This window comes from Brachionichthys hirsutus, chromosome 9 (genome assembly GCF_040956055.1).
Source record: "Brachionichthys hirsutus isolate HB-005 chromosome 9, CSIRO-AGI_Bhir_v1, whole genome shotgun sequence".
NCBI classification, from domain to species: domain Eukaryota; kingdom Metazoa; phylum Chordata; class Actinopteri; order Lophiiformes; family Brachionichthyidae; genus Brachionichthys; species Brachionichthys hirsutus.
This window is the reverse complement of record NC_090905.1, coordinates 8,203,217-8,228,750: the sequence shown is the minus strand read 5'-3', so window position 1 is coordinate 8,228,750 and position 25,534 is coordinate 8,203,217. Positions and strand designations below refer to the sequence as shown.

General features: G+C 48.2%; 4 protein-coding genes across 4 annotated transcripts; 1 reads left to right on the top strand and 3 right to left on the bottom strand.

The window, feature by feature from the left end:
- Positions 1–766: 766 nt before the first annotated feature.
- Positions 767–6,249, bottom strand: aasdh (aminoadipate-semialdehyde dehydrogenase). The gene is made up of 14 exons (XM_068743492.1): positions 5,878–6,249; positions 5,627–5,747; positions 5,168–5,454; positions 4,898–5,090; positions 4,581–4,822; positions 4,390–4,496; positions 4,129–4,301; positions 3,561–3,852; positions 3,354–3,472; positions 2,598–3,270; positions 2,353–2,516; positions 1,954–2,079; positions 1,716–1,847; positions 767–1,234 (listed from the first exon to the last, which is right to left on the bottom strand). The coding sequence occupies exons 1-14, from the start codon at positions 6,114–6,116 to the stop codon at positions 836–838; spliced, it is 3,267 nt and encodes a 1,088-aa protein (XP_068599593.1). The 5' UTR covers positions 6,117–6,249; the 3' UTR covers positions 767–835.
- A 4,097-nt stretch (positions 6,250–10,346) lies between these two features.
- Positions 10,347–16,760, bottom strand: ppat (phosphoribosyl pyrophosphate amidotransferase). The gene is made up of 11 exons (XM_068743198.1): positions 16,517–16,760; positions 13,112–13,178; positions 12,696–12,902; positions 12,487–12,599; positions 12,266–12,411; positions 12,093–12,165; positions 11,847–11,998; positions 11,611–11,738; positions 11,315–11,536; positions 11,053–11,173; positions 10,347–10,968 (listed from the first exon to the last, which is right to left on the bottom strand). Exons 1-11 carry the CDS (start codon positions 16,642–16,644, stop codon positions 10,802–10,804), a joined length of 1,524 nt encoding a protein of 507 aa, XP_068599299.1. The 5' UTR covers positions 16,645–16,760; the 3' UTR covers positions 10,347–10,801.
- A 410-nt stretch (positions 16,761–17,170) lies between these two features.
- paics (phosphoribosylaminoimidazole carboxylase, phosphoribosylaminoimidazole succinocarboxamide synthetase) lies at positions 17,171–20,178 on the top strand. Its single transcript, XM_068743200.1, has 9 exons — positions 17,171–17,261; positions 17,360–17,557; positions 18,112–18,290; positions 18,382–18,561; positions 18,661–18,774; positions 18,853–18,936; positions 19,102–19,282; positions 19,372–19,530; positions 19,609–20,178. Exons 1-9 carry the CDS (start codon positions 17,246–17,248, stop codon positions 19,773–19,775), a joined length of 1,278 nt encoding a protein of 425 aa, XP_068599301.1. The 5' UTR covers positions 17,171–17,245; the 3' UTR covers positions 19,776–20,178.
- Positions 20,179–22,105: 1,927 nt separating this feature from the next.
- Positions 22,106–25,284, bottom strand: LOC137899813 (GTP-binding protein REM 2-like). Its single transcript, XM_068743853.1, has 5 exons — positions 25,231–25,284; positions 24,700–25,009; positions 24,493–24,566; positions 23,375–23,552; positions 22,106–22,398 (listed from the first exon to the last, which is right to left on the bottom strand). Exons 1-5 carry the CDS (start codon positions 25,282–25,284, stop codon positions 22,106–22,108), a joined length of 909 nt encoding a protein of 302 aa, XP_068599954.1.
- Positions 25,285–25,534: the final 250 nt, after the last annotated feature.

Sequence of the window (25,534 nt, the reverse complement as noted above, 5' to 3'; positions counted from 1 at the left end):
TAAAGCTACCTGTCTGTATCGTGTTTTAAGGGCTACCAGTGACAATAAGTGCACCTGCTGAATCTGTTCATGAACGTTTTACAGGCATCTTCTCTGCAGCTTAAGCTGTCTCTGTTGGAACGACAACACATCCCCTCTCTGCTCGCCACATACAAAAGAACAAAATACTTTGTTTTAACACACTTTCTGTGAACGTAGCTGTTCTCACTGTGTCCGTGACGACTGTGATGGCTGACAGAAGTGTCCTAAAGACACTTCAGGCGCACCTAAATGCAACATTAAAGACCACAGGTGTTAACGGGCGTGTCGTCCTCACAGCTGTGCACTCTGGACGGAGACAAACACACACCCGCTTGCTGTAACATACTATTTTGTAGCTGTCCTCCCGTAATACGCTTGTGCTTGTAGGTTGACGCCATCACTTCCTTGTAAATGTGATGTGCGCTTACGTAATAATAATGTATGAGAAGTGAACCTTCCAGTATTCCTACTTTCTACTACTAACTTAACGACCTGTGTGTATGCAAGTACGAGCTTGTATGAAAAGTCGAAGGCATTACTCCAGTTAATGTCGCTCATTTTGCTTCTAATGTTGCTCGTGCACAATATTGTAGTGTACGCAGTGTTATATGTAACAAGAAAATGTTTGGTATTATTTGCACCTTTTTTTTGTCCCAATTAGAGACATTTGTGAGAAAATTCACGATGTTCTGAATAATGTAAATTAAATACTGATGTAAGAATGAAAAGACTCATTATTCTCTCAACACTCATTCGTGTTTATTTCCCCAAAGCTCCACTGTGACACAAGATGCAACGCTAAATGTTTATCCTTCTACGTTTCTCCTTTGATAGTCAGCTTTAAACAATATACAGAGTCATTGCGGCACCCGACTACAAGAGACTGTCCCCATACCACGGGGGATGAAAACAGCTCCCCGGGGAGAGTGTACGAGGACAGCATTTGCCCATCGTTTCCATCCAGGATCCACACTGTCCCATCTGTGGAGGCCAAGGCAACCAGCATCCCGCTCCTCAAGCCTGCAGCAGAGCCGTCAAACACACACGGACTCGAGTACACCTTTCCTGTGGTCTGGAAAGTCCAAACTAAAGAACCATCGGCACAGTTCACACAGTAAAGGCAGCCGTCGTGCGATCCACACAGAACCCTCTGCTGGTCTGGGCTGATGCACGGCGAGGAGAAGATGGCTCCTTTTGTTAAAAACTGCCAAACCTGCAGAGAAAGACAAGCCACTGCATGTTTCTTTTGTTCAGTTTGAAGAATTTGATCCAGACTGCAGTTACCGGTGGAACCAGCGGGTACAGCTTATTATTACAACTCCTGTAACGTTCACAGAAATGCCACAGGAGAGCAGCAGCAAATGTTGAGTTAGCATCATCTGTAACTGAATACAGCTCAGAAGTAGCGCTGGGTCAGATGCCAAATCATGCAAATACCGTATATATATACTTCACTTTCATTCATTCAGGTAGGTGCAAGTGTTATCTAGATCATAATGAAGTCTACAGCCTGATTTTAAAATCAATTCTACCAACAAGAGAAAACACTGAACCTGGGCTTTTTCTATCTCGACTAACATGAGGACCCCATCAGTTAAAACTGAGCTCATGCACTTGTAACATACTGCGCCAGTACCCAGTAGAGAAATGCCCCCCCCCCCCCCCCCCCCCCCAGCATATGCCCTGCTACTCACCAGTTTCCCTGTGTTGGTGAAGCAGCAGATGTTTCCGTCCACCGAGCCGATCACCACGTGAGCAGAGGTGACGTTGGGGGACGAGAAGAATGGGACGTCTCTAGAGTACGACCAGAGGATGTCTCCACTGTCCTGGGACAGGAACAACGCTTGTGAGGCAGCAGAGCGCACCACGACAATCCTCTTTGAGCAGATCAGCAAAGCATGTCATGAATTCCGAGACATTTTCTTAACTCACGGTGTTGAGACAGAGAAGGCGCCCCCCCAGCGAAGCCACATACAGCTGTCTGAGTGAGGTTCGGAGGTATGGGGAGGAGAACACAGCTCCGCCTCCACAGTGACGCTTCCACACGCGCTGCTGAACCTGGAAGCACAGTTCACATGCAACTTCTTCAAAGGATTCGAAAACACACCAGTCTGCATTTTAAAAGTTACTTGGTTAGTAGTTTGTGTCAAATGAAAACAACTTAGAATTTGTTCTTTATTTGTTTGGAATGATAATCTCAATCAGTAAAAAACAACAACAGCAGAAACCGATTCTCTTTGCATGACTCAAAATGAAATAATGAAGAATCTGTACGCATCTGAATCATTGTAGATTGCTTAAAATATCTGATTGTAGTAAAAACACACTCACCTGTGGGTTCAGGGCGTAAACATGGCCGTCGTGTGAGCCAACCATCACCAGCCCCGTGAGAGGATCCACAGCAGGACAGCTCTTCACAGCGTCTCCCGTCTCAAACGTCCACCATGTCTTTCCAGAGGCGGCATGCAAGAAGTGCACCCACCCATCGTAGCAACCTGAGGAAATCTAAAAATAAATCCGAAGGGCCAGCAACTACCAGAATCATTTCACGCAGCGTTCAAAGAGCCGATACTGACCTACGACGACGAGCCTCCCACAGTGAGACACTGCAGCCGAGGCCTCTATTCTGTCGCCGAGAACTCGCTCCCACAGGAGGCGCCCGGTAGTCAGGTCTAAAGCCTGGATCCTGTGGGAGTGGGAGCCGATGAACACTGTAGTTTTGCTGCCGTGCGGCCTCTGATCCGTTTGGTCCTGTACCAGAAGCACCGGGGAAGCGTCCACACATCTGCCTGTGTCTGAGGTCCAGCTCGGTTTGAGGAACAGATCACCTCCACCGTTGTCGCTGGAATTTTCTTCTCTTGGTGTTTTGGTATGAAGGTTTGAGATTGTCGCTTGATTTTTAATTTGCATTTCTGAGATCTGTCCTGCTCGTCTTATAACTTTGAAAGCCCGCGTCTCCTCTCCTGCTGGGGACACTCTCTTCGCCGCCACTGGAGGCGAAGCATCAGCAGGGCGCTTCTTTACCTCCGGAGGTGACGGCAGGCAGTTCTTGAGTGTCGCTCTCGCAACGTGGTGCAATATGTCAGAGAAGGTTCCATTAAGTATGACCTCCAAAAGCTCTGGTGAGGTCACTCCCACGGCGGTAGCAATGTCTTCACAGAGGAGCAGCGCCTTCAGAGAATCTCCTCCTCTCAACAGGAAGTTGGAGTCGGGGGCAACAATCGCATCTTCAGGAAGACCTAAAGTGTCCTGTTGGTAGTTCAGTATGGACACATTTAGACATTTTAATCCAGGACGTCTTTAAATGTGGCGGGTAGCGGGTAGTGGGATACCTGCCACAAGGACTGGAGCACTTGCTTTAGTTTGGCGACGTCTCCCCGTGACGAATCAGACAGTAAACAGCGTCTCTGACGTTGGTATATTTTCATAAGTGCCTCCATGTCTACTTTGCCTTTGATGAATCAAACAGAAGAACAAATGAAACTTCTGATAAATGAATGCATCCCTCTCCAGACGTGACTGCGTTGCGCGCTGCTCACCGTGAGGGGTCAGGCATACGTCCTGCACCAAAAGCAGCGTGTCAGGAACACTGTGAGACGGAAGCCGCAGCGACAGCTGGCTCAGGATGAGTTTGCTCAGGCCTCCATCCGCTCCGCCCACAGCAGAGGGGATGCTTTCCTGATGCTCAGCCGGTGTCGTTTGTTCCACGTGCTTCTGCATAGACGCTGCTCTCTGGCCATCACATGCAGACGCCACAACAAAGGCGAGCAGTCGGAAACCTCCGTAGAGACCCACGGCACAAGCCTCCACCGTAGGTAGACTCGATATGAGCTGGAGGGGTGAAGACGCGACATTAATGCTTCAGCTTCTCCTGAGACACGTTAAATGAGCGACAAAAGCCGGCCAGAAACGGACAGACATGACCGACTACGTGTCTCCTGTCTCTGATGGATATAACGATTGCTCGTGTGATTTTGTGTTGCTGAATGTGTAAATACAATCTTAGCCTATGTGTAAATTACACAGAGTTAAAAGGAGGATGATGTGCTACACTAAAAACAATAACTTCTAAATACAGTACGGTATACATAAATGAAATCATTTTACTTGCTGCAAGCTGTCCAAGTTCACCCGTTTTCCGTGGCGTTTAATCAGCCGGTCTTTCCGTCCCAGGTAGCACAGCTGCCCGTCTGTAACATTCACCCAGTCTCCAGTCGCTCTCATTGTCCGGGGAATAATGGCGTCCTCGTCGTCCAGCAGACACACCCTGTTCTCTCCGCCTACAAAAACGATCAATGGGATTCGGGCTAGCTTTTGTTCACTGAAAAAAGATTTGCATAAACAAGGAGTCAAGAACATACGACTCACCGATGAACAGCTGTCCTTCCCCCTCTGTGATGACGCGGCCATGCTCCTCTCTCACTTCCACCACCGTGTCCATCAGAGGAGCCCCAAGAGGCACGACGGTCACCGTGCTGAAAGGCATGCAGATGAACAGTCGTAATGTCCGCAGCTCATTAAACACGCAGGTTCAATCATTCTGAACAAGGAATACTCACGAGTCGCTCGCCTGCAGGACAAACTCTGGTACTTGGTAAACGCAGGCCCAGCAGGACACTTCAGTAATACCATAGATATTATAAATGCAGGTTTTGTTGTCCTTGTGCCTCCAGCTCCGCAGCAAAGAGGGTGAGGGGCAGGCTTCTCCTCCCAGAGCCAACACTCGCAGCGGGGAGCCGGATGACAGCACTTCCCCTTTTAGGATGTGTCGCCCAAAGTTAACGAGAAGCGTTGGCGTCACCTGCGGAAACAGGAAAATACCGCATTACAGAAATAAAAAAAACGGTCTCCATCAGAAGAGGCTCCAGACACTTGCCTGCAGGACAGTTGTCTTGTGAGCCTTGAAAAGGACGTGAGCGAGTTGACGGGGTTTTTTCTTGATCACAGCAGGGATAATGAGGAGCTGAGCGCCGGATGACAAGGCCAGGAACATATCCACCACAGAGGGGTCAAATGTTAAGGGTGAGGCGAGAAAAACCACGTCATCTGCTCTCATCTGAAACAAAGATCTGAGTAAAGAGGTGACAGGTTTTTATGTAACTCTGTATATATATATATATATATTCAGACAAAATGATAAACTCACCTTAGGTGAAGTATATTAGGGAGTATACACTGGTGTGGAACTTTCACAATCTTTGGAAGACCAGTTGTTCCAGATGTGTGAAGCACATATGCCAAGTCTTTGTGTCCAGCTTCCTTAGATGCACCAAAGGGAGCAGCGCCAGCCGCTTTCTCTGCTCCAGCTTCCCCTGATTCTACTTTGTGCTCGGCGACTGCAGGCAGCGTGATTTGCACCAGGGTCAGTTTGAACTTGGGCAACATGACGCAAACCTCCACAGACGCGTGTTTGATGACAGACGTCTGGAATCTCTTAACAGGAGAGGGAAATAAAAATCTGATGATATGATCATCGATTTTGACATTTTGAGGATAATTGTGTTTTTGTGCAACGCAATTTCAGTCAAAGATAATACCAAATGCAGCTTTTGCACGTTTATTACTTATTGATTGTTTGTTTTTGACAACATATGAACTATTCAACCTGCAGCATGTCTGTCTTCACTGCGCAGTACTTCAGGCCGCAGCGGTTCATGACTCCGGCAGAGAGGAGTCCTGGGGTCTCTGGGTCCAGTGGAACATACGCAGCAGCCGACTGCAGGATTCTAGCACCGACCACAGGATCATCTCATTCATATTAAGATTACAGTATCACTTGACATACAGTTCAATCTCATTAGGTCACACTGTCACATATAAACTCGCCAGATGATTTTTATTCAACAATCGACTCACCCCAGAATCCAGACAGGGATAAACAAGTCATCGCAACAATAGAGCCCAATCACTCCGTTAGCATGACAGCAGCTCTGGCGTAAAATGTGAGCCAGTTCGCCGGACAGCTCCACCAGATCTCGGTAGGGCAGAGACTCAGAGCTTCCCGACATCGACCCGCAGTCATAGATAACAGCGGTTCTGTCAGGGTGCACAGAGGCAGCGGCGGCTACGAGCTCCTGCAGCGTCCGAGCAGCCATACCGATGAACTACTAAAACACCATCATTCTTTTGGGGTGCTGTTTCTGGGCAGTTACTTTACAATAACCAACAATTCACTTTTTGTTTCGGCTGTTTCATTCAAACGAGGAAAGGTGACTCGCTTACGCCCAGAAGGACAACATAAGGGAGAGAGGTAGACAAGCTCGCGTTGGCGCGCGATGATGACGTCTTTAAGAAACGACGTCCCAGTAAAGTTTAGTTCACGTCTCTTCGTTCAGTCGTTTTACAGAGCATCACGAATTACAGCCATTGTAACAACAATAAAGAAGGCGAAAGAATAGCGTTCGTCATAATGTTTATTTAGCAATTGGTATTGACTAATTTGATTTAAAACAGAACAGGAAAATATGTTGGGTTTATTTATCTCTTCGTCAAATACTATCAGATTCGTGTTGTTACACGTGCTGGCGTTCTGTCCAGTATATTACTGATATTATTTTTTTTTATTCAAAAAACAAATCAAATAGTGTTATCTTTTGAACATATTTAATTTCACAATGTGGGGAAACACAAATTTCCTATAACACCCAAAAGCACCACTGCGCACCGGCTCACTGTCCAATCATCGCTCTCGGAATTGAGGCGATGAGAGTTTGAATTTAAGCGCATTTTGTTTTTGTTCTGCTGCTACTTTTATTTTTGATCGGCATCGAGGAAAAACGTATTTTATGCAACATGGATATGTACTTAGATGATAGGTTGCATTTAAACAGCCTTAATTACAAAAGGTCATTGGACAGAATCATAGAGAAGGTTTGTTCATCGTGTGGTCGTCGTGGTGTTGTTCACGTAGCCTTTAGCATGAAGTAGCTAATGTTCGCTGACATATAAAATCCAGTTTCCTACTCGTGTGTTTCCTCAACAGTATTCAAGGCTTCAATATCCAGACGGTGGCGGAGAGGTGGACCTCAACAGTACAAATCCCCGACGTGAGTTTGAAGTAGACGACGTTGTTCTGGCTAATTTAAGGGTCTGTGCGTGTTTAGCAATAGCTAGCAGACGACTGTACAGTAACATGCATGTTACAGTGTGCAAGGGAAATAGACGGGTAATTAGTAATCGACAGAATCAACAACATGTTTTATTAATTTAATGAGTTAAATATACGTAAAGGGTCATTGCGTTTTGGTTTTGGTATATGCAAAAAATGTGTTTACAGTTTTTGCTAAACATTATAATTGTACATCTTTTTTGCTGAATCGAAATTTGTGTGACAAAGTCATGCATTTAAACTTATTATTAATATTATTTACATTTCCATTCACTCAATTTAACAGATTAGTGATTGCCATGTGGTTTGAACTGATTGTGCTGTCTCTTCTGACTTGACTCTTTGCATGATGAAGTAATTCAACATTACATGGAGCAGTCAGAAATGGCCCTGAGCAACTTGGAATCACAGGTTTGTATCACTATAATACAATAATAGCAATATCATGATAATAATGCTCTGTTACCACGTGTAACGCAGAACACAGTGGCAGTCCTGCATTAACTCAGAATGAACTTGAATGAAATGTGCTGCATATAAAATGTATTGTGTATATAACCCTCAGAGCCCGGCGGATTTGGCAGACGACTCACTGAGAGGTTAGTAACCTTCAACCTGATGAGAAACGTACATTTTAGAGATTTTAAAGATGCGTATTTGCAAAAATTTTTGTTTCTCCACAGCCCGGGATAGCACAAAAGAATCTCAGGTAGGCGTACTGTGTAAAAATGTAGTGTAAATCAGTAAATCACAATTGGTAAGTAATTCTGGTGAATTTTCAACAGTTGGACTTCACGCATCTGGATGGTGGAACTTCCGAGACGGGTCTTTCTCCCGTTTCCTCAATGCAATGTTCTGTGGAGGATGATAGTAAGACCGAGTCAGCAATAAGCAAACCTTTTAAATGCATCATTAAGATATGACCAGAATGTGTCTCTTCTCCCATTTGTGCCCTGTAGGTGTGGCTAAAAGCGACATAAGCGATCAGCTGGCCATGAGCTCAATGGATGACAGTCGTAAAAGCTTTTCTATCACAGAATTCCAACCTGAAGACCACGACGAGGAACTGGAAATGTCTCTTAGGAGTCATGGCAATTCCTTGCTGGAGGTTTACCCCTGCACGATCAGTCGAATCGGGAGGGCCTGGCGTCGGCAGCACGTCACCGAGGCCGCCGACTCGGTGATGAGGAGGTACCGCAGATTGCGACAGCACCCAAATAGAAGTTATATCGACGACTCCTTCGCTGTCGCAAAGAGAGACTGCAATCCCAAAAAGATTAACAGCAAGACGCATCTTAAGGAGATGAAAAACAGCCCTGTGGAAATCCACGTCATGGCAACGGACGCTGTTCATCGGTCTCCATTGCGGATGCTGAGCAATCCCCAAGAATGGCAGTCAAAGCAGCAGCCATCGCCTAGTAGGGCGAGAGGCTCCTTCCAATCACGGCTGTCTTCCCCTCAGTCAGCCAAAGCAGCAGGAGGTCAAACTCGGCTTCGTCGCCACCTATCCCTGGACTCGTCATTGCAATCAACCGATCGCTCTGACTGCCAAAGGAGGCCTGACGAAGACTTCTTAAGCAGTCCGCGAGAACGGCAGCCAAAGCAGCAGTCGCCCGTCAGGGTGCGAGGCTTGTCGAGAAGCAATGGAAGCCGGACTATCCTCGTGATGGATCAGTCTGAGTGCGCTGAGACATTTCAACCTAAATGCATCTCGCTGAATGAGACCTTCGACGTGTCCCAGCTGGATCAGTCCTGCAGAGTCAGCCCTCCTCGGCCATCGTATCCCGCTGCGAAGAAATCCTTGGACCTGGCTTTCAGGCGTGAAAGCCTTTCTCCTGGTGCACATCCACCGCAGACTGATCGGTGCTCCGTGTTCGCGCTGCAAACCGCTGCTGCTGCAGAGAGACCAACCATCTATTGCTCCCCACTCAGGCGGAGCCCCTCAAAAGCAAGAATGATCGGCAGCCTCGGTAGGTCGCCTCGTTCTTGTTACCGAAGCCCTAAAGCACAATCGGAGGAAATGTATTCCAGGGAGCCGACAGGGCCCAGACCGGAATCCATTTCTCTCTACTCCTCTCCACGAAAGCCGTCGGTGCCACTGAGGGTGCTTTATGATCCAGATTCCCATCGTTCCATCCAATCGCAGCTGCCTTCCCCTCAGTCAGCCAAAGCAGCAGGAGGTCATCTGAGGCTTCGTCGCAGCCTATCCCATTACTCCTCGTTGCAATCAACCTATCTCTCCGACTGCCCAAAGAAGCTTGACGAAGACTTCGTGAAACTTTACCACAGGCTCGTCTGCCAGAACAAATCCTCTTTCTTCAGAGGCCTTCCCTGCCGATTTTGTCTCCGAAGCTCTGAAGCCAGCAGGGGCCACTCTTCTTCAGCTCTGGCTGCCCTGGCCTTGTCACCCCACCGCTCTCTTCTGAGGAAACGCCACAGAGAGCTCGGCTGGAGCAGTCACCCCCAGTCCAAACGTTCCAGGAGCGACTACTGCGAGTCCTCTCCCGGGTCTCAACGCCATGCCAACGAGATGCGAAGGCGCCATCTCGCTCAATCTGAATGTGAGCATTACGGCTTCCCCCGAAGTCCGAGTAAACGCAGCATGTTTCAGAGATTCGTCACCCAGCGCTGCTCAGCAGAGCACGAGTCAAGGCCGTGACATGCTTGCAATTCAGTTGTCTACGCGGGGTGAGCAGTTTCTCTAAAATGTTATTAGTCTGTTTTTATGCTTGTGGTAAAATGTGTTTTTAGGTCATTATATTCTCCGTTAAGTAGCATATTCACCGGAGAGCTAAATAACCAATGGACGTAGTCCTTAAAGTTTCTAATATTTGGTTTTGTTTGATGTATTCAAAAGCTCCCGTGTTCTCCAAATCGCCACCTGCACTTCCCAACATGAGCAGAAAGTAGTGGACAGAGAAAAGCATCCTCACATCACGGATGTCTGTGTGAATGTGTCTGATACAACCAACAGGCACCACCGGAACCATTTACCTCTGTCAACTGTTCACGCACTAAGTTCTACTAAAAACGGATATTTGTATAAACTCCCACTGGTCTTGGATATTTTAGTACCTTTTTTAATAACCACCTGTTTGAAAAATCTTTTAACGCTCTGCTGTGGTGCAGCGGCATCTCCACCAGTACAGTGTTGTGTTCCATTTAAATACCCGTTCATTATTATAATAAAGCGTATCATTGTTAAAAACGTCAAGCATTTGCACTGTAGTTATTCTGGTTTATTGTTTATGCCTTCAGTATATTCAGACAGTGTTAAGAAAACAACATAGAACAGAACTCATTTTAAGTAAAGAAAGAACGATAATCTTGACGGGGAAAGAATAAGGCCATTTAACCCTTTGGTCACTGGCGCATTTGGTCAGGGCAGATATAATGCTCTTATCTTAAAGTGTGGAAAAAGTGATGAGCACAGACAAGGTGAGTCGTGCATCTGTGATCTCTCAGTGACATCAAGACGGAGTAAACTGGCAACATTACCAACACAACGTAAGGGACCTGAGGACTGACCCCCCCCCTCTATATAGATCCCATGCTACGGTTGTATTTAGAACATCTGTGTCAGTCTACGTAAACTTCATCCCCAAGCAAATGGTCAGTGAAGTCGAAAGCAAATCCCACAGTGCCGTTGCATCCGAGTGGTTGATGCACCAGTTACCACTCGAGCTCGACTGGGTATTTCCCAGTCAGGCAGGCGGTGCAGTGGCCAACTCGACTGTTGGAGTTATTGGAGCCGATCCTCTTGTCTTGTTGGGAGGCAATTCCCTCCTGGACAGCCGATATGAGGCCTTCCACCGTCAGATACTGAACACTGTCTGCGCCTAGATGACGGGTTTACAGTTCAGTGACATGCACTGAGGACGACGCGCCGAATACTGAGCTGAGGTCGTCGTGCCAACACTTACCAATGTATTCAGCAATGTCCTGAAACTCTGGCTTGTTGGCAATTAGCTCCTCCTTGGTTGGAATATTGATGCCCATGTAGCAAGGGTACCTGATCGGTGGTGAGGCAACCCTGATGTGGACCTGTCCAGAAAATATTCTAATGTCACATGAAGTTTTTCCCCCCGCTGCTTTACAGTCCTTAAATTTCACAAACCCAGATGGGCCATGATTCAAACATCTGAACAGCCACATGCATTAATGCAAGCTCCTCAGCCAACACACCTCAGTTGCTCCGGCTTCCTTCAGCAGTTTTATTATAGGGGAGATGGTGTTTCCTCTGACGATGGAGTCGTCGACGAGCACCACTCGTTTCCCAGCAAAATTGTCTGTCAAAGCTCCGAACTTCTTGGCTACTCCCAGCTGCCTCAGGCGGGTATTTGGTTGAATGAATGTTCTCCCAACGTAGCGGTTCTTGCACAGAACCTCAATATATGGCAACCCAGACTGCGAGGAGGAGACAGAGGCCCATCAGAAGGCGAGTAGACATCAACACTTTTCACATTTAACAGTACACAAACCTGCTGAGCGTAGCCCAGTGCGGCAGGAGTTGCAGATTCCGGCACAGTGCTGACCACATCAGCGTCCGTTGGGGCCTCAATGGCCAACTGCTGTCCACAGCGCTGCCTGACGGTATACACCATCTGCCCTGCAGGGAAGTCGTGTGCAATACTGAACACGCCACAAGCTTTCACTGGAATGTATCGTATCGTCTGCTATAAGAATCAAACCGACAATCCACTGTGAATATTCTAACCTTCAAAGATCGAGTCTGGTCTGGCAAAGTAAACGTATTCAAATATGCAGAAGGCGGGAAGGTCTCCCTCGGGGCGAGGAACGACACTCAGAGACTTGACTCCAAGTCTGGATATTTGGACTATCTCTCCTGGTAAGACCTCTCTGTAATACCTGGGAGCAGAAAGGACATGAAATGTGTCACTACCCCCAAACACTTCCTTCACGTCGTTGGTTAAAAAAAAAAAAGAAATTAAAAAAAACGGACTTGGCGCCGATGGACTGGAAGCTGCAGGACTCCGATGACACCACCCACCCCTCGGTGTCCTCTTCTCCAGCACCTGAACACAGGGATCAAGAATGACGCAAGCCATTGACGGCAGATAATGTTATCCTCATCAGGAGTTAGTTTAGCATTATGGACAAATGTGTTGAAAATACCTGAATTGTGTAATTTAGAGATGGGAACAAGCCGTCCGATGCAGAGGGGGCGATTTCCATAAGGGTCGCGCACCGCGTAGATAACATCTTTGAACATCACCAACAGGGAGTACGATGTGGGGGTCTCGGTCATCAGATTTTTTATTCTACAATAAAAAAAAACAGACTTTAATAGTGCTGTGGAGGGGGGGGGGGGATTAGCATTTAGCTCATCAAGTGACCTGGCAACCCAGTTCGGCGTGTCCAGTTCCTCCAGCGGTGGCGTCAGCGCCAGAAGCTGGGTGATGAGCTCGCTGTCTGAGCTGGTGGAGAGGCCGACACCATGGCGCATCACCTGCACGGCATAAACGAGTGGATGCATAACCTCAAACAATGAGAGAACCGCATCAAAACAACGCACGACATGCGTCGGATCATGCACGCTCCTCACCTTTTTCCGCAGCGCGTCGGCGTTAACCAGCTCTCCGTTGTGCGCCACGGCAATCTTCCCATGCAGGGTGTCGACGACAAACGGCTGGCAGTTCTGCAGCTCCGAGTTTCCGGTGGTCGAATAGCGAGTGTGGCAAATACCGAGATTAGCGAAGCGCAGCTTCTGCATAGCTTCGGACGGGAAAGCAGCACTTACTAATCCCATTCCCTAAATTACAAAAGAAAAATGGCGACAGGAATCAATGAGTCTGTGAAACAAGACAAAACAAGTAAAGAGCAACATGCAGATATTATTATAATGAGAATCGACCTGCGTGCGCCTTTAAGGATGGCGGTTTACATTTAAATTGCACTTTTAATGAAACACGGCTCAAATGATTTCTGAGAAAGTATAAATAGATTTATGATTCAAGTCACCTTGTGGATTGTGTAGGTGGGTGGAGAAGCTCCGTTGCATGTGACAACACCGGCACTTTCCTGCCCCCTGAGTGCAAACAAGCACATAGAATTGAGAGCAGAACGAACATGCTGTGAGGGAGGTGCATTTCATAGCGAGCACTGTCGGCGTCTCTCCTGGAGGCTTCGCATGAAGGGACTTGCTCGATTCCTGAAGCTTGATATGAGCCTCGGGGCGAAACCGACTGGTTTGTTTCTGCAGAAGCAGCAAAGCAAACGGTCGGTTCGGCGGCGAAGCCGCCGCTTCAGCCCATTTACCAAGCTGCTTCTCAGATTACAGTTAGTCCCGCCTCCTCAGCACACGGCTTAAGCCAGTGGCGAGGCCGCTTTGCTGCATGGAGGCGTTGCTTTCAGGCTTAACCGCCCGGTTGCCTAGGGAACCGGGCGGCAGAGACAGACAGGCTGGGGACAAGAAAGCGTTTCCAGGTCAGCTTAAACATGGAGAGAGGAGCAGAGAGACAAAGAGGAGGTGAAAAGGAGGTGGGCGAGGAAAAGGGCCCGGCTGAGAGGCAGTGGGGGGAGGCAGAGGCGCTGGCTCTGGTGGCCGTGTGGGACGAGGTGGGCGCTCAGCACGTAGCCGAGAGCAGAGCGACGTTTGATTTGATCTCAGAGCGTCTGAGGAGGCTCAGCGTGCTGCGAAGCTGGTGGGAGTGTCAGGCCAAGTGCAGGAGCCTGGGACTCCAGAGCAGGGAGCATGACGCAGCAGCAGGAGGCGCCTCAGCGAGCTACGGGCCAGGAGAGGAGGGCTGGGAGGAAGAGGCGGACAGTCAGAGGGGAGTCTACCCTTCCTCAGTCACTATCCAAATGCAGGAAGGTAAATATAGGGGGCTCGACCCAAACAATGCGAAAGACACGTCGATCAAACATTTCTGTAGCATTCTGTATACATTATATGTAACATTTGAACCTGGTCTGGAGTCAGATTGCAACGGGACAGCAGATCCATTTGATTTGTAATCAAAGATAACGATGCATTTGTGCACAGGAATCGGGAGCCGGATCCACCGGCCTCTTCCTTACACTCCGAGTGTGGCTGAAGAGGGGGGCCGCCACTGGACAGACGAGGAGGTGCGAGCGCTGCTGAGCGTCTGGGCCGACCGGCGCATTAGAGAGCGCTTGAAGTGCACGCTGCGCAACAAATGCATCTTCCAAGAAATGGCCCGCCAGATGCAAAGAAGCTTCGGGGTGGTCCGCAACTGGAAACAGTGTCGGACAAAGTACAAGAACTTGAAGTACGACTACAAGACCGCCAAAAGCGCTCACACCGCCGGAGGCGGCAGCACAGGAGGTCCAGGAAAGTACATGAAGTTCTTTGACGAGGTGGAGGCCATCCTGACGGACCAGGCGCTGGACAACGGGAGCACGGAGGCCCACGAGGGAGAAATGGGAGCAGGGAGGCTAAAAGCGCCGGCGCAGACGACGGCCTCGGGAAGTGAAGCGGTTATTGAAATCGATGACGGTATGTGTTCAGTGCGAGTTGCATTTTGGGGCGTCGTATTCAAGGCTGAAAGTGTGATCCATTTCCAGACGACAACAGTGACGACTACGATATGGACGGAGACATGGAAGTGAAATGGAGAGCGCCGGGTACGCCTCACCAGCGCACTTCTTTTAATTATATAAAGATATCATCTTTCTGATTAATTCTTCTTTCTTTCACGACAGATACCCATCTAGCGCTCAAAGACCCATCCAACGGCGAGCAGTTCAACGTGGTCACGGTGTCGGACACGGGTCGGAACTGGAGCGACCAGGAAGTGCGCGCTCTGGTCCAAGTCTGGTCCGATGACCGCATCTGCAAACAACTGGAGAGCTCGACCAGGAAGAGGGACATCTTTGTCCAGATCTCGGACACATTGATGCAGCAAGGCATCGAGCGGGACTGGAAACAGTGCCACACCAAGTACAAAAACCTCAAGTACCTTTACCGCTCGCTCCACAGAGGGAAGGCCGACGACGCGGACCCACGACGCCTCATGAGGTTTTACGACGAGGTGGACGGCATCATGAACCGCACAAGCGGGAGCTCACAACGTGCTGCAGATCCCCAAGTAGATTCAGGCAGACTTGAGATGCGAGAGGACCGCGAGACGAATGGAGACGTTCCGAGGACAGGAGCGCCGGAGGAAAGGGCTACAAGTTACGGTTCCGTCTCGTCCGTGTGCCCCGACGTTCCACCGAACAACGAAGAACTGAAGCCGCCGGACGCAGCTCCGGAGCTCCACGTGGATAAACAGCACAGTTCAATGAGTGAGCCCAAACCTCATTACGCATTCACGCCTCAAGGCGCTCGATCAGTAGAAAGTGCACGTGGTGCTTTAAATTAAAGCATCGTTTATGAAATCCTTTTCCATTCAGTGACACTAACGGAAGTCCGGAATTAAACATCACATCCCGTGGGGTTTATAAATTTGAACAGCTCTAAAAAAAAAAAAAAAAAGCTTTATTTTCAAGAGGTCACACCATCTGATGGTTCAACGTTATTTGAAATATTGATTGAGATGTTGTCTTTGTTCTAACGTTGGAATGTCTGTCGTTTGCAGACTCTTCTGAGAAAGACGGCGTCGACCGTGCAAACAGAGGAAAGAAGAGGAAAGCTGCGAATCAAGGTTTGAACCGGACTCCATCTGCAGCCAGTCAACGCGTCACATGAATTCTAATTGCTGCCTCGGTCCCATGACTCCCTGTGTGGCATATAATCAAATAAGGGATAAGGTCACGACTGTGGCCACGAGCAGAGACATCAGAATGAAGACAAGGAGGATCTGAAGTACTATTATTTTCAGGTAATGAGTTTATTCTAATCAGAATAGTCTTTTTTTTTTTATCTTCTTCCCTTCTCAGACGCTGAAATCCAGACTCCAGTGAAACGCTTCTTTACTGGTTTGACCTTTGCTGCTAAAGACAAGTCCCTGCGCAAAGAAGCGCAGGACCCAGTCCAAACAATAAAGATCAATTCCGTTCGATCAATGGCCTCCAGTGATCGATCCCCAGAAAGAGAGGTAACAAATAACAGTTTACACAAACCCTTACACAACCGAAGCGGCCTGGAGGAACTGTTGCGTTACAACCCCGCAGCGTTGCGTTGAGTCACGCGTAAACCCGCTCCACGTTAGACCAAACCCACGCAAAAACGCCATGTGACTGATAGCGGGGGGGGGGGGGTCGTTTTCCTTCAGCCATCGGATGACCCTGGGGGGGTTAAACACAGCGGGTTTAGCTCGACTTTTGGACCCACAAAAAAAATGAATCGGGTTTCTTCTGCGGTCTCCAAACGCGGCTGTAAAATGTCGTCCTACCGGACTGACGTTCATCCGTGGAGATCCACCGATAGACCCACGCGCACATACCTGTCTGGCGCTTTACCTGTGCTGTAGCGCCACTAGTCCCAGAGTCAGGATCTGGGCCACCTCCAGCTGCGTGGGCCATTCCCCGGCGGCCACGCAGCCGAACACGCCGCACTCCTCCCCGATGCCGGACTCCTCGAACTCCATCCGCGTCGGTCCCGGTCCCGGTCCTCCCGGTCCTCCCTCCTCCTGGGCGTCTTCTGGAGCAATCCGCGCGTGCGGGCCTGAAGGCGATCCGAACGAGAACGCGCGTGAACCGAAACGAGCCTCTTTTAATTGAGTAGAAACTCCGCGGACATTGTTCCGGAGATCGTCAAAGCGCAGAAACTAAGCGACATGTCAGCGTGGGAGTTCAACAACAAGCCCGACGCGAAGTCTGTCGACACGTGGTGCTCCACGCGGGGGGGGGGGGCAGCTAATCGGGGTGAAGTTAATCGATTAGGACTAAAAGACTTGCCCCCCCCTCTTGGTGGAGAATTTGTAAATTAGCATTCGTGTCACAATCTGGCGAGCAAAGTCTGGAAAACGTCCCGCAGATTGTTTTTGGGGTTGAAGCTTCCTCCCCATCACGTGGTGACGTGTGCGCTCCTGTGATTGGTTTTGTGCATGAGCGGATTGTCTTTTAGAGGAGCGCACGAGGACGCGCTCGCCCCTTCACTCCGTGCGCTCTTTCACAAAGTTGAGCTTCACTCCAGCTGACTTTTATTTGGTTTTCCAGGCTCACGCGTCGCTACAGGACTCCACCGCCATGGCGTCCATCGCAGGTACGCGGAGGAAGACAAACGCGCACTTTAAAATGCGCCGCTGCGGTTTGGGAAGTTTTTCTTTTTCCTCGTTTGAATAACGTGCGTGTGTGTTTCAGAGCTGAAGACGGGCCAGAAGCTGAACGAGGGCAAGACCAAGCAGATTTTTGAAATCGCGGATCAGCCCGGGCTGGTTCTGGTCCAGTCCAAAGACCAGATCACAGCCGGGAACGCTGCGAGGAAGGACCAGATGGAGGGGAAGGCTGCCATCGCCAACAGAACCACGAGCTGCGTGTTCCAGCTGCTGCAGGAATCTGGTGCGTTACTCGTTGCTCCACAGAAAACGCTCGGTTTACTGTGGCTGACCCGGAAGCGCTGCAGTTTACGCGTAATTGTAGTTTACGCGTAATTGTAGATTACGCGTAATTGTAGTTTACGCGTATTCTGCATTCATTGATTATTGTCCCTCATAGTGTTAATTATTGAGAGCCTACTCTACAGTGCATGGTACTTTGCTGAACTCCTCTGATCTGTTCCGATCAATTCATGCAGGAACGTTGCATCATGGGCGTGGTGTGTGTGTGTGTGCGCGCGCGCGCGTGCGTGTCTGTAATTGGGTTTAAAGCTTGATATTTCCGTCCGCTTTAATTGAGTAACTGCGTCCTGCACGCCCCCCACGAGTGCAGCCTGTCAGCCGAGCTGCGTTCGTGACTGTCTTGTGACTTTCAAGTTAACTTCATGTCATGGACCCGATTGTGCCCAACTACACCCCCCTCACCAGACGTGCGTTTTATCCGTTGCCTCGATCAAAAGGTTTTTGCTATGAAGCCATGAAGTCTGACGTCTAACGGATGTCGCTCTGTCCCACCAGGTGTGAAGACGGCCTTCGTCAAGCAGCACTCTGACACGGCCTTCGTTGCAGCCCAGTGCGAGATGATTCCCATCGAGTGGGTTTGTCGCAGGGTGGCGACCGGCTCGTTCCTCAAGAGGAATCCGGGAGTCAAGGAGGGCTACCGCTTCGCCCCCCTGAAGATGGAGATGTTCTTCAAAGTGAGTCTGGAGCCTCCGAAAGCCTTTCGCTCTCGCGTGCTGTAACTCGTGTTCTAACGTGACGTGAAAACAATCCTGATTCCTGATGCAGGACGACGCCAACAACGATCCCCAGTGGTCAGAGGAGCAGTTGCTGCAGGCTAAATTCACCCTGGCCGGCCTCGCCATCGGTCGGTGCGAGGTGGACGTCATGAATCGCAGCACTGTGGCCATCTTTGAGATTCTGGAGCGGGCCTGGGCTACTCAGAACTGCACACTAGTTGATATGAAGGTATCTGTGTGGCACTGCCCTCTGCTGGTTAAACTGGTATTCTGGCGTGACCTCTCTGCTTCGTGCGACTGGCTGGCAATTTCTCTTCTTTGCTTCTAGATCGAGTTTGGTGTCGATGTGAAGACTCGAGAGATTGTCCTCGCTGATGTGATCGACAACGATTCATGGAGGCTGTGGCCAGCCGGTGATCGGAGCCAGCAGAAAGACAAGCAGGTCAGGAAGGACCCTGGTCTCATTTATTCTGCCTGTTTTTAAGAAAGGAAAAGTAGTAATCTTATCTTTAATCGTTAGGTGTACCGAGACCTGAAGGAAGTCACCCCCGAAGCCATGCAGATGGTCAAGAGGAATTTTGAGTGGGTCTCTGAAAAGGTCAAGGTACACGGATCGGTTTTCTTTTTTCTTTCAATCTGCTCTTTACCGGCTCAGCTTTTGTTTGCTTTTCAGCTGCAGTTAATTATGAACTAGTCGTCTGCGCTTTGTTCTGCTGCTGTTTGATCTGGGGTGGCCGATCCCTGATGGGAAAGTCGTGTTTGTCTCTAGCTGCTGTTGGAACCTCAGGCCACGGGCAGGGTGGTGGTTTTGATGGGCTCCATCTCTGACCTGGCTCACTGTGAGAAAATCAAGAAGGCGTGCGTCTCTTACGGGATCCCCTGCATCCTGAGAGTCACCTCGGCTCACAAAGGGCCAGATGAGACTCTCCGCATCAAAGCGGAATATGAAGGTGTGGATTCATCTTTTCAAATTGAGATGAATCGTTGTCAAAGTGAGGATTTTTTTTATGAAGACGTGACTTTTTATGGTTTCCCTCAGGTGATGGCGTCCCGACTGTTTTTGTGGCGGTGGCCGGCAGAAGCAACGGCCTCGGCCCCGTGTTGTCTGGGAACACGGCATATCCCGTCATCAGCTGCCCACCGCTCACTCCAGACTGGGGAGCGCAAGATGTCTGGTCATCGCTCCGTTTGCCGAGTGGTAGGCGCAGCACTTCCTGCATGACGTGGGACTTTATTGTTCATAGTAACTGAGACTTCCTTTTTATTCCCCCCGCAGGTCTTGGATGCTCCACTATCCTCTCTCCTGAGGCTACCGCTCAGTTCGCTGCGCAGATCTTTGGGCTGACCAATCACCTGGTGTGGAGCAGACTGAGGGCCTCCATGCTCAACACCTGGGTGTCTCTTAAGCTGGCTGACAAGAAGTTGCAGGCCTGCAGCCTGTGAACTGGCTAAAGACGTCTTTTGAGCATAGTTTTCTTTTTTGGGCTCCACTACCTGCAAAATGTCCTTGTTTGCCCTGAAACCGCATTAACAATTTACTTTCTCCCACACACACTTCCTTCATTCCATTAAAAAAAAAAAAACCCCATTAGCTTCTGTATTTGTTTGATAATAGACCCTCATCAGAGACCTGTTGATACGTAGCAGGTAAAACACACAGGTAACTAAAAATCCTATTTACATTAGCACATTTCTTTATTTTTCATTCCCTCTCCAGGTCAGTCCTGATAATTTCCATCCTGGTAAATTTTCATGTCTTGACTGATCGGAGCAAAATGTCTGTCTGAGCACCAAATCTGAAAACTAATAAACTGAGTTAAGATGATTTTTTGACCCATTTGTCTTTGTAGAGTCATTCACGTTTTGGTAGAGTTATGAGGATTTGCAGCTGCACTAATGAAACGGGATCATTGATACTTTATGGCTTCAGCTATTGATAAAGGAAAAATGCATACAAATATTTCTATTGAAACAGCGAAATCCTACTTGTGAATAAAACGTGACCCAACTAGCTTTTATTATTAGTTTCAGTGGAATATGGAGCTGCTTGCACACACAAAGTTACCTGAAGAATAAATCTGACTCATTCTCCCATTAGCATTGCATGGTTGTTGCTTTTCCTGTATTTCTGTTCATAGAATAGAGAGCCTTTATTTTCGTTGCATAGTGGATATGCAATGAGATTAGGAGTGTTGAGTCTGTAATAGAAGATTTGGTACGAATGACTGTTTTGCGAGATTCATTGAAATTTGGATCGGTGATTGATTCTGTTAATCGTTAACTGTATTAATAGGTGCTGTAAGGCCTTGCATGTGGATGTTTCTGCTGCTATTCTGTAGCTGAAATGTCATTCCTAGCCTTAAAGAAAAACTACAGAAGGAATTCAGTAACCGATTACATCTCTGTTTAGCAAAGTTAAATCCGTTACAACACTAGTCTGGCTGCAGATGGCTTGCATGCAAATTGTGTCTCCTAAATTTCAAGCATGACGTCTCGAAGGATTCCTGCAGGAGACTGATTTCAGTCTTTCTCTTCTCGATTCGGGGACCGGTTCGTTTCCTTCTTAGAAGTGGTAGCAACTTGTCAATTGGGATTCAGAATTTCCCGAGCACTGTTCTTGTGATTTCAGCCGCATTAATTCTTCTGCTCCGATGTGGGTCTTTGGCACAGGCAGCAGGGGGAGCCTGAGTCCCATTGTTGCCAATCCAAAATCTTTACCTTTCATTCTGTTCCAGCAGTTTGCAGCCAAGTGAGTGAGTCAGAATATCATGGCACCACATTTTGATTCTTCTTTTACAGTGCAGCTCTCCCTTTGATAACAATTGATGGGTATAATGACCCATGATGTGCTCAGTCTTTGTTCATGTGTGGGAGGCAGTGGGAGGATGGAAGTGCTGAGAGTAGTGAGTGATACAGATGAGTGCAGAGAGGCCGATGCCTGATACAAATCCTTTGCATTTGAATTTAGATTTGAAGTTTATATTTAAAAGTAAAATTTATCAAGCTGGGACTCCCAGCTTCCCAACTCAACATCCACATGCGGCTTACAGATAAAGGTCTGGTCACAGAGCTGAAATGGAAATAATGTGTATGTCTCAGGGATTCAGGTCTCCTTGACAACCGTAACATGGCAACAGTCACTCTATTTACAATATTCTGGCTTCCCATTCTCTTTACCCATGTTGGGCTCTAAGTCCAGTTTTATCTATTTAATTCTCTTCTATCCATGCTGGTAGATTTTACTGCCTACTGTCCCCATGGATGCCACAAATAGCCAGCACTAAATAAACAGCGTGAATCATCAGCATAGTCTAACCCGCTAATGAGCTCTGAATGTGTGTGCCATGACTTCGTCCCAGCCTTGAACAGTTGTTGTGTGCGATTAGACGCTTCCTCTTTGCGGTAGTGAACAGAATGTGTCAAGCAGTCCAATAAAAAACATTGATTTTCTCAAGACCTCAATGTTTTATTTATTTATCTCTCTAAGCTATAAGGGTGGCAGTTATATGTGACTATGATTGATTTACACAGTATTTTATATACTTCACTACTTCGGTTCTTGTTGCGTACGACATTTCTACATCATCCTACGGATTTCATTCTCCCTGCTTTCTTCCTCGGGTTGCACTCGATGATCGTCACCAACATTGTCCTTCCGTTACTCTGGCTCCTTCACTCCTACTCTGTTAGTGATCTTTTTGCTGGCCATTCACCCTCTCTTGGTGTACTATGATCACGTCTAGCCTGGCCGTTAAGTGTCCTTCAGTGCCACATCACAGGGCCCCCAGGTCATGGCAGGAGCGGGACTTCTGCCTCATGAACTTGCCCGCGTCACGTTCCCGCGGGTAGCGGGGCACCAAGCTGGAAAGGAAACGTTTGGCACGGGAGGTGATGCTCTCACGTTGACTTCCGCCGCTCATGTCCTCTGCACTAGTCCCTGGGGGCCAGGGGGACTGGCCCCTGGCTAGCCGTACAGCGCACTCCAGCAGCTCTGGGGTGCGGTGATCCAGAGAGGCAGATATCTCCAGGTATTGGCAGTTGTAGAGGGCAGCGCTGGAAATGGCCTCTGATGGAAGAGAGGTAGAGGAGAAGGGACACGATGAAGAAAGGCAGCCAGAAATAATGACCGAACATTAAGGAGTATCTAGGGGACTGATGACTTCTGCAGCAGAGGTTAATGTTAGGTGGACTTTAGGTTGTCTTTGTAATACAGTGAAACTCACTTGCAGGAAGGAGCTCGTCATTATAAACTTCATCCTGTGATGGGGATCATCAGTAGTGGAAGTGAGGGGGGGAATACAGTAGAGGAATGAGTTTCCTCCATCCCTTGTGTTTCCTTTCCGGAGCATAACTCATGACCTGTTAACAATGTTTTCATCGTGTTCTGAGGTGGAGTCTTGATTTATTCAGGCTCTTTTGTAATTTCCATTGTTACAATTTGAACTTGTGCTGATTCTGCGAGTGGGATTTGTCTCCAATTAAGTTTTTAGGGCATAACTAAAAAAAATCTCACAGCAAAGTTACATTTTGGATGGTTTTATTTTCTGGGTTTAATTTAAGTTTTGATTAATTTCTCAGATATTCCATAAACAGTAAGAATATAAAGATCCAATGTTCTTATATTCATAGTATTCTATGCTCATTATTACATGTGTGTGCAGGTTCTCAGTTATTGACACTCAGTATCTAAGTAGTAGTGTTTGGGGACCAATATGATCAGATGCACTTTCAGACGAGAACATAACCATAGAAAACCTCCCTGACACAGATAAAAAGAAAAGTTGAGTATTATTAATCATATTTTAGAACATTGTTTCAGGTTTGAGACCAATTTATTACCGGCAGTAGTTAGTAAAAGCTCAGATATGAGATATTGTGGCTTTCTTAATACAATGAAGCCAATTTCACGTTTAGCTTTCCACATTTCCATACGTCTGTGTTTAGATGACAGAGACAAAGAGCTGAAAACACCAACAGTGGAAAACAAAGCCGAAATGAGAAAACCGCAAAATGGAAGCGTTGAAACTGCAGCCGCGTCCTACCTTGAGAGGTGACCTCACGTGTGCGAACGAGGTCGCTTTTGTTACCGGCGAGGATGATGGGAGTCTGGGGCTGAGTCTCCCTCAGGAGGAGCCGGAGCTGAGCGGTGCGATGGAAACTTCGCCTGTCAGTCACCGAAAACACGAGGACACACACTTCACACAGCAAAGCCGACAGGTCCTGAGGGACACAGAGTTCGACACGCCGCATGTTACAGTTCTGTGACTCTCATCTAAGTGAGAAGTCAAGATTGCAGAGGCCGATTGTGTGTCTTTCTGATTTGCCTGATGTGCAGGGCATTGGGTGATCCATCTAGTGGAATCACAACCATAAATAACACCGACAGTAATTCGCCTCAAATTCTAGTTACAGGAGGAACACGTTACTTGGGGGAAAAAAAACACAAATGTGTCAAAAGTGTGCGTGTTTTAGTTTCCACACATCCATCCAGAATTAATGCGGTAGGCACATCTGCCCTGTGGGCAGCTCTATCGCTCTTGTTCTAGCACACATCCACACACAGATGCCTCAAGGGGAAAGAAGAAAACGTGTAATAATGAGCTTCTCTCAGCTAAAGCAGATGCTGCAGATTCATTGTCCTCTCTTTTCTGTCTGAGTTTGGCATCGGTTCTTGTTATACTGCTGTCAAGTACAACAAACAAAGCAATATGTTCCTGGTACACAATATGGGCACAGCAGAAATATTCTCCACACACTCATCATGTGTTTATCTACCCCTCTTGTTTAACTTTTTGGTGTTTTATCTGGGTCGCCCTTCAATCCTGTTTCTTATGACACACGTGGTATATGCTTTATACCCAAGGTGTATTTATTATTAAATTTGACTTTCTCATATTCATTTTACAAAACCAGGCTATTGTCAGCCTTTGAAGACACAGAGCGTAAACAAACAAAATACAATTGTGGCGTAATTAAATCAAGGACGAATACCTTTCACTGACAACATACATTTTGAGTGTCCTATTAAAGGAGTGAAATTATTCTGCTTCTTTCTCACGATTCAAGATGCGAGCACGCTGAAGCACAATGAGCACACTATAGAGCTGCGAGGAGCTCTCAGTGCTCTAATGAGGGCGCAGAGAAGGGCTGTTCGGCTCACCTGTCTCCAGTTGTCATAGATAACGATGGTGCTCTCCTCATCATCTACAATGACGGCGCGCATATAACCTTCCCCTGAGGACAGGGAGAGCATTAGTCAGGTCTCAGATGGCAGATGGCCGCTGTGATTCATTCACCCGTTGCACACACACTCTGCCTCTCCCCTCCATTATGCTGCTCTTCATTAGTCAAACACGCTGGTTGGTACCTTCAGAGTCCACAGACGCAGTCCTGTCCATGTCTCCAGCCAGCGCAATGGCCAGAGAGGACTTCCCCACGCCGTTCTGCCCAAGTAGAGCAATTCTTAAAGGCCCATCGTGCCTTCCCTCCCCAGCCACAGCCAGCGTGTCCTCCGGCGCCGGGCTGAAGCTGATTGGTGAAGCAGAGCGTCCGACTGCCCCTGACGTCCAGTCGCTGTCATCGCGGACCGCTTCCTCCCGTCTGAGCTGGTGCTTCAGTGGCAGTGGGGTGCTTCCTCTGCGGACAGTCGCAGCGCTGGACAAAGTCATGCTGTCACACTGGAAGCCAGAGGAAAAAAAAGTGTCATTATTTAAGGCTAGTATACTCTTAAACGCTCCAATCCTTCAGCTTCACTTTCACAGGTCACATGCTGTAAATATTTGAAGCCTTAAGTCAATTCACACAAAATTGTGATGTCAGCATCAGGATAGTAAAAAGAAAAAAAAAAGTCATTCATTCATTTGCCCTGGACGCCGTTGTTCGGGTCTTCTCGTCCTACCTTGGTCTCGGTCTCCTCGTTGTTGAGCCTGTCTTCGGGCACATCTGTCTGCATCTGCAAGCTGAAGTCAACCAACTGGGAATGAGGACTCCAGAAGCGTCTTCCCCCCACTTACATCATAAACCCCACGCTCGAGTAACATCAAGTATGATCTCTCACCTGTCACGCGGATCACGGCGACTACAAAGAGCAGTCTCTCTCTCTCTCTCTCTCTCTCTCTCTCTCTCCCTCTCTCTCTCAGGTTGGGGGGGCTGCGGTCCAGTTGTGCAGCACCGTCATTCCAAATGAATGGCTGTGAGACCTG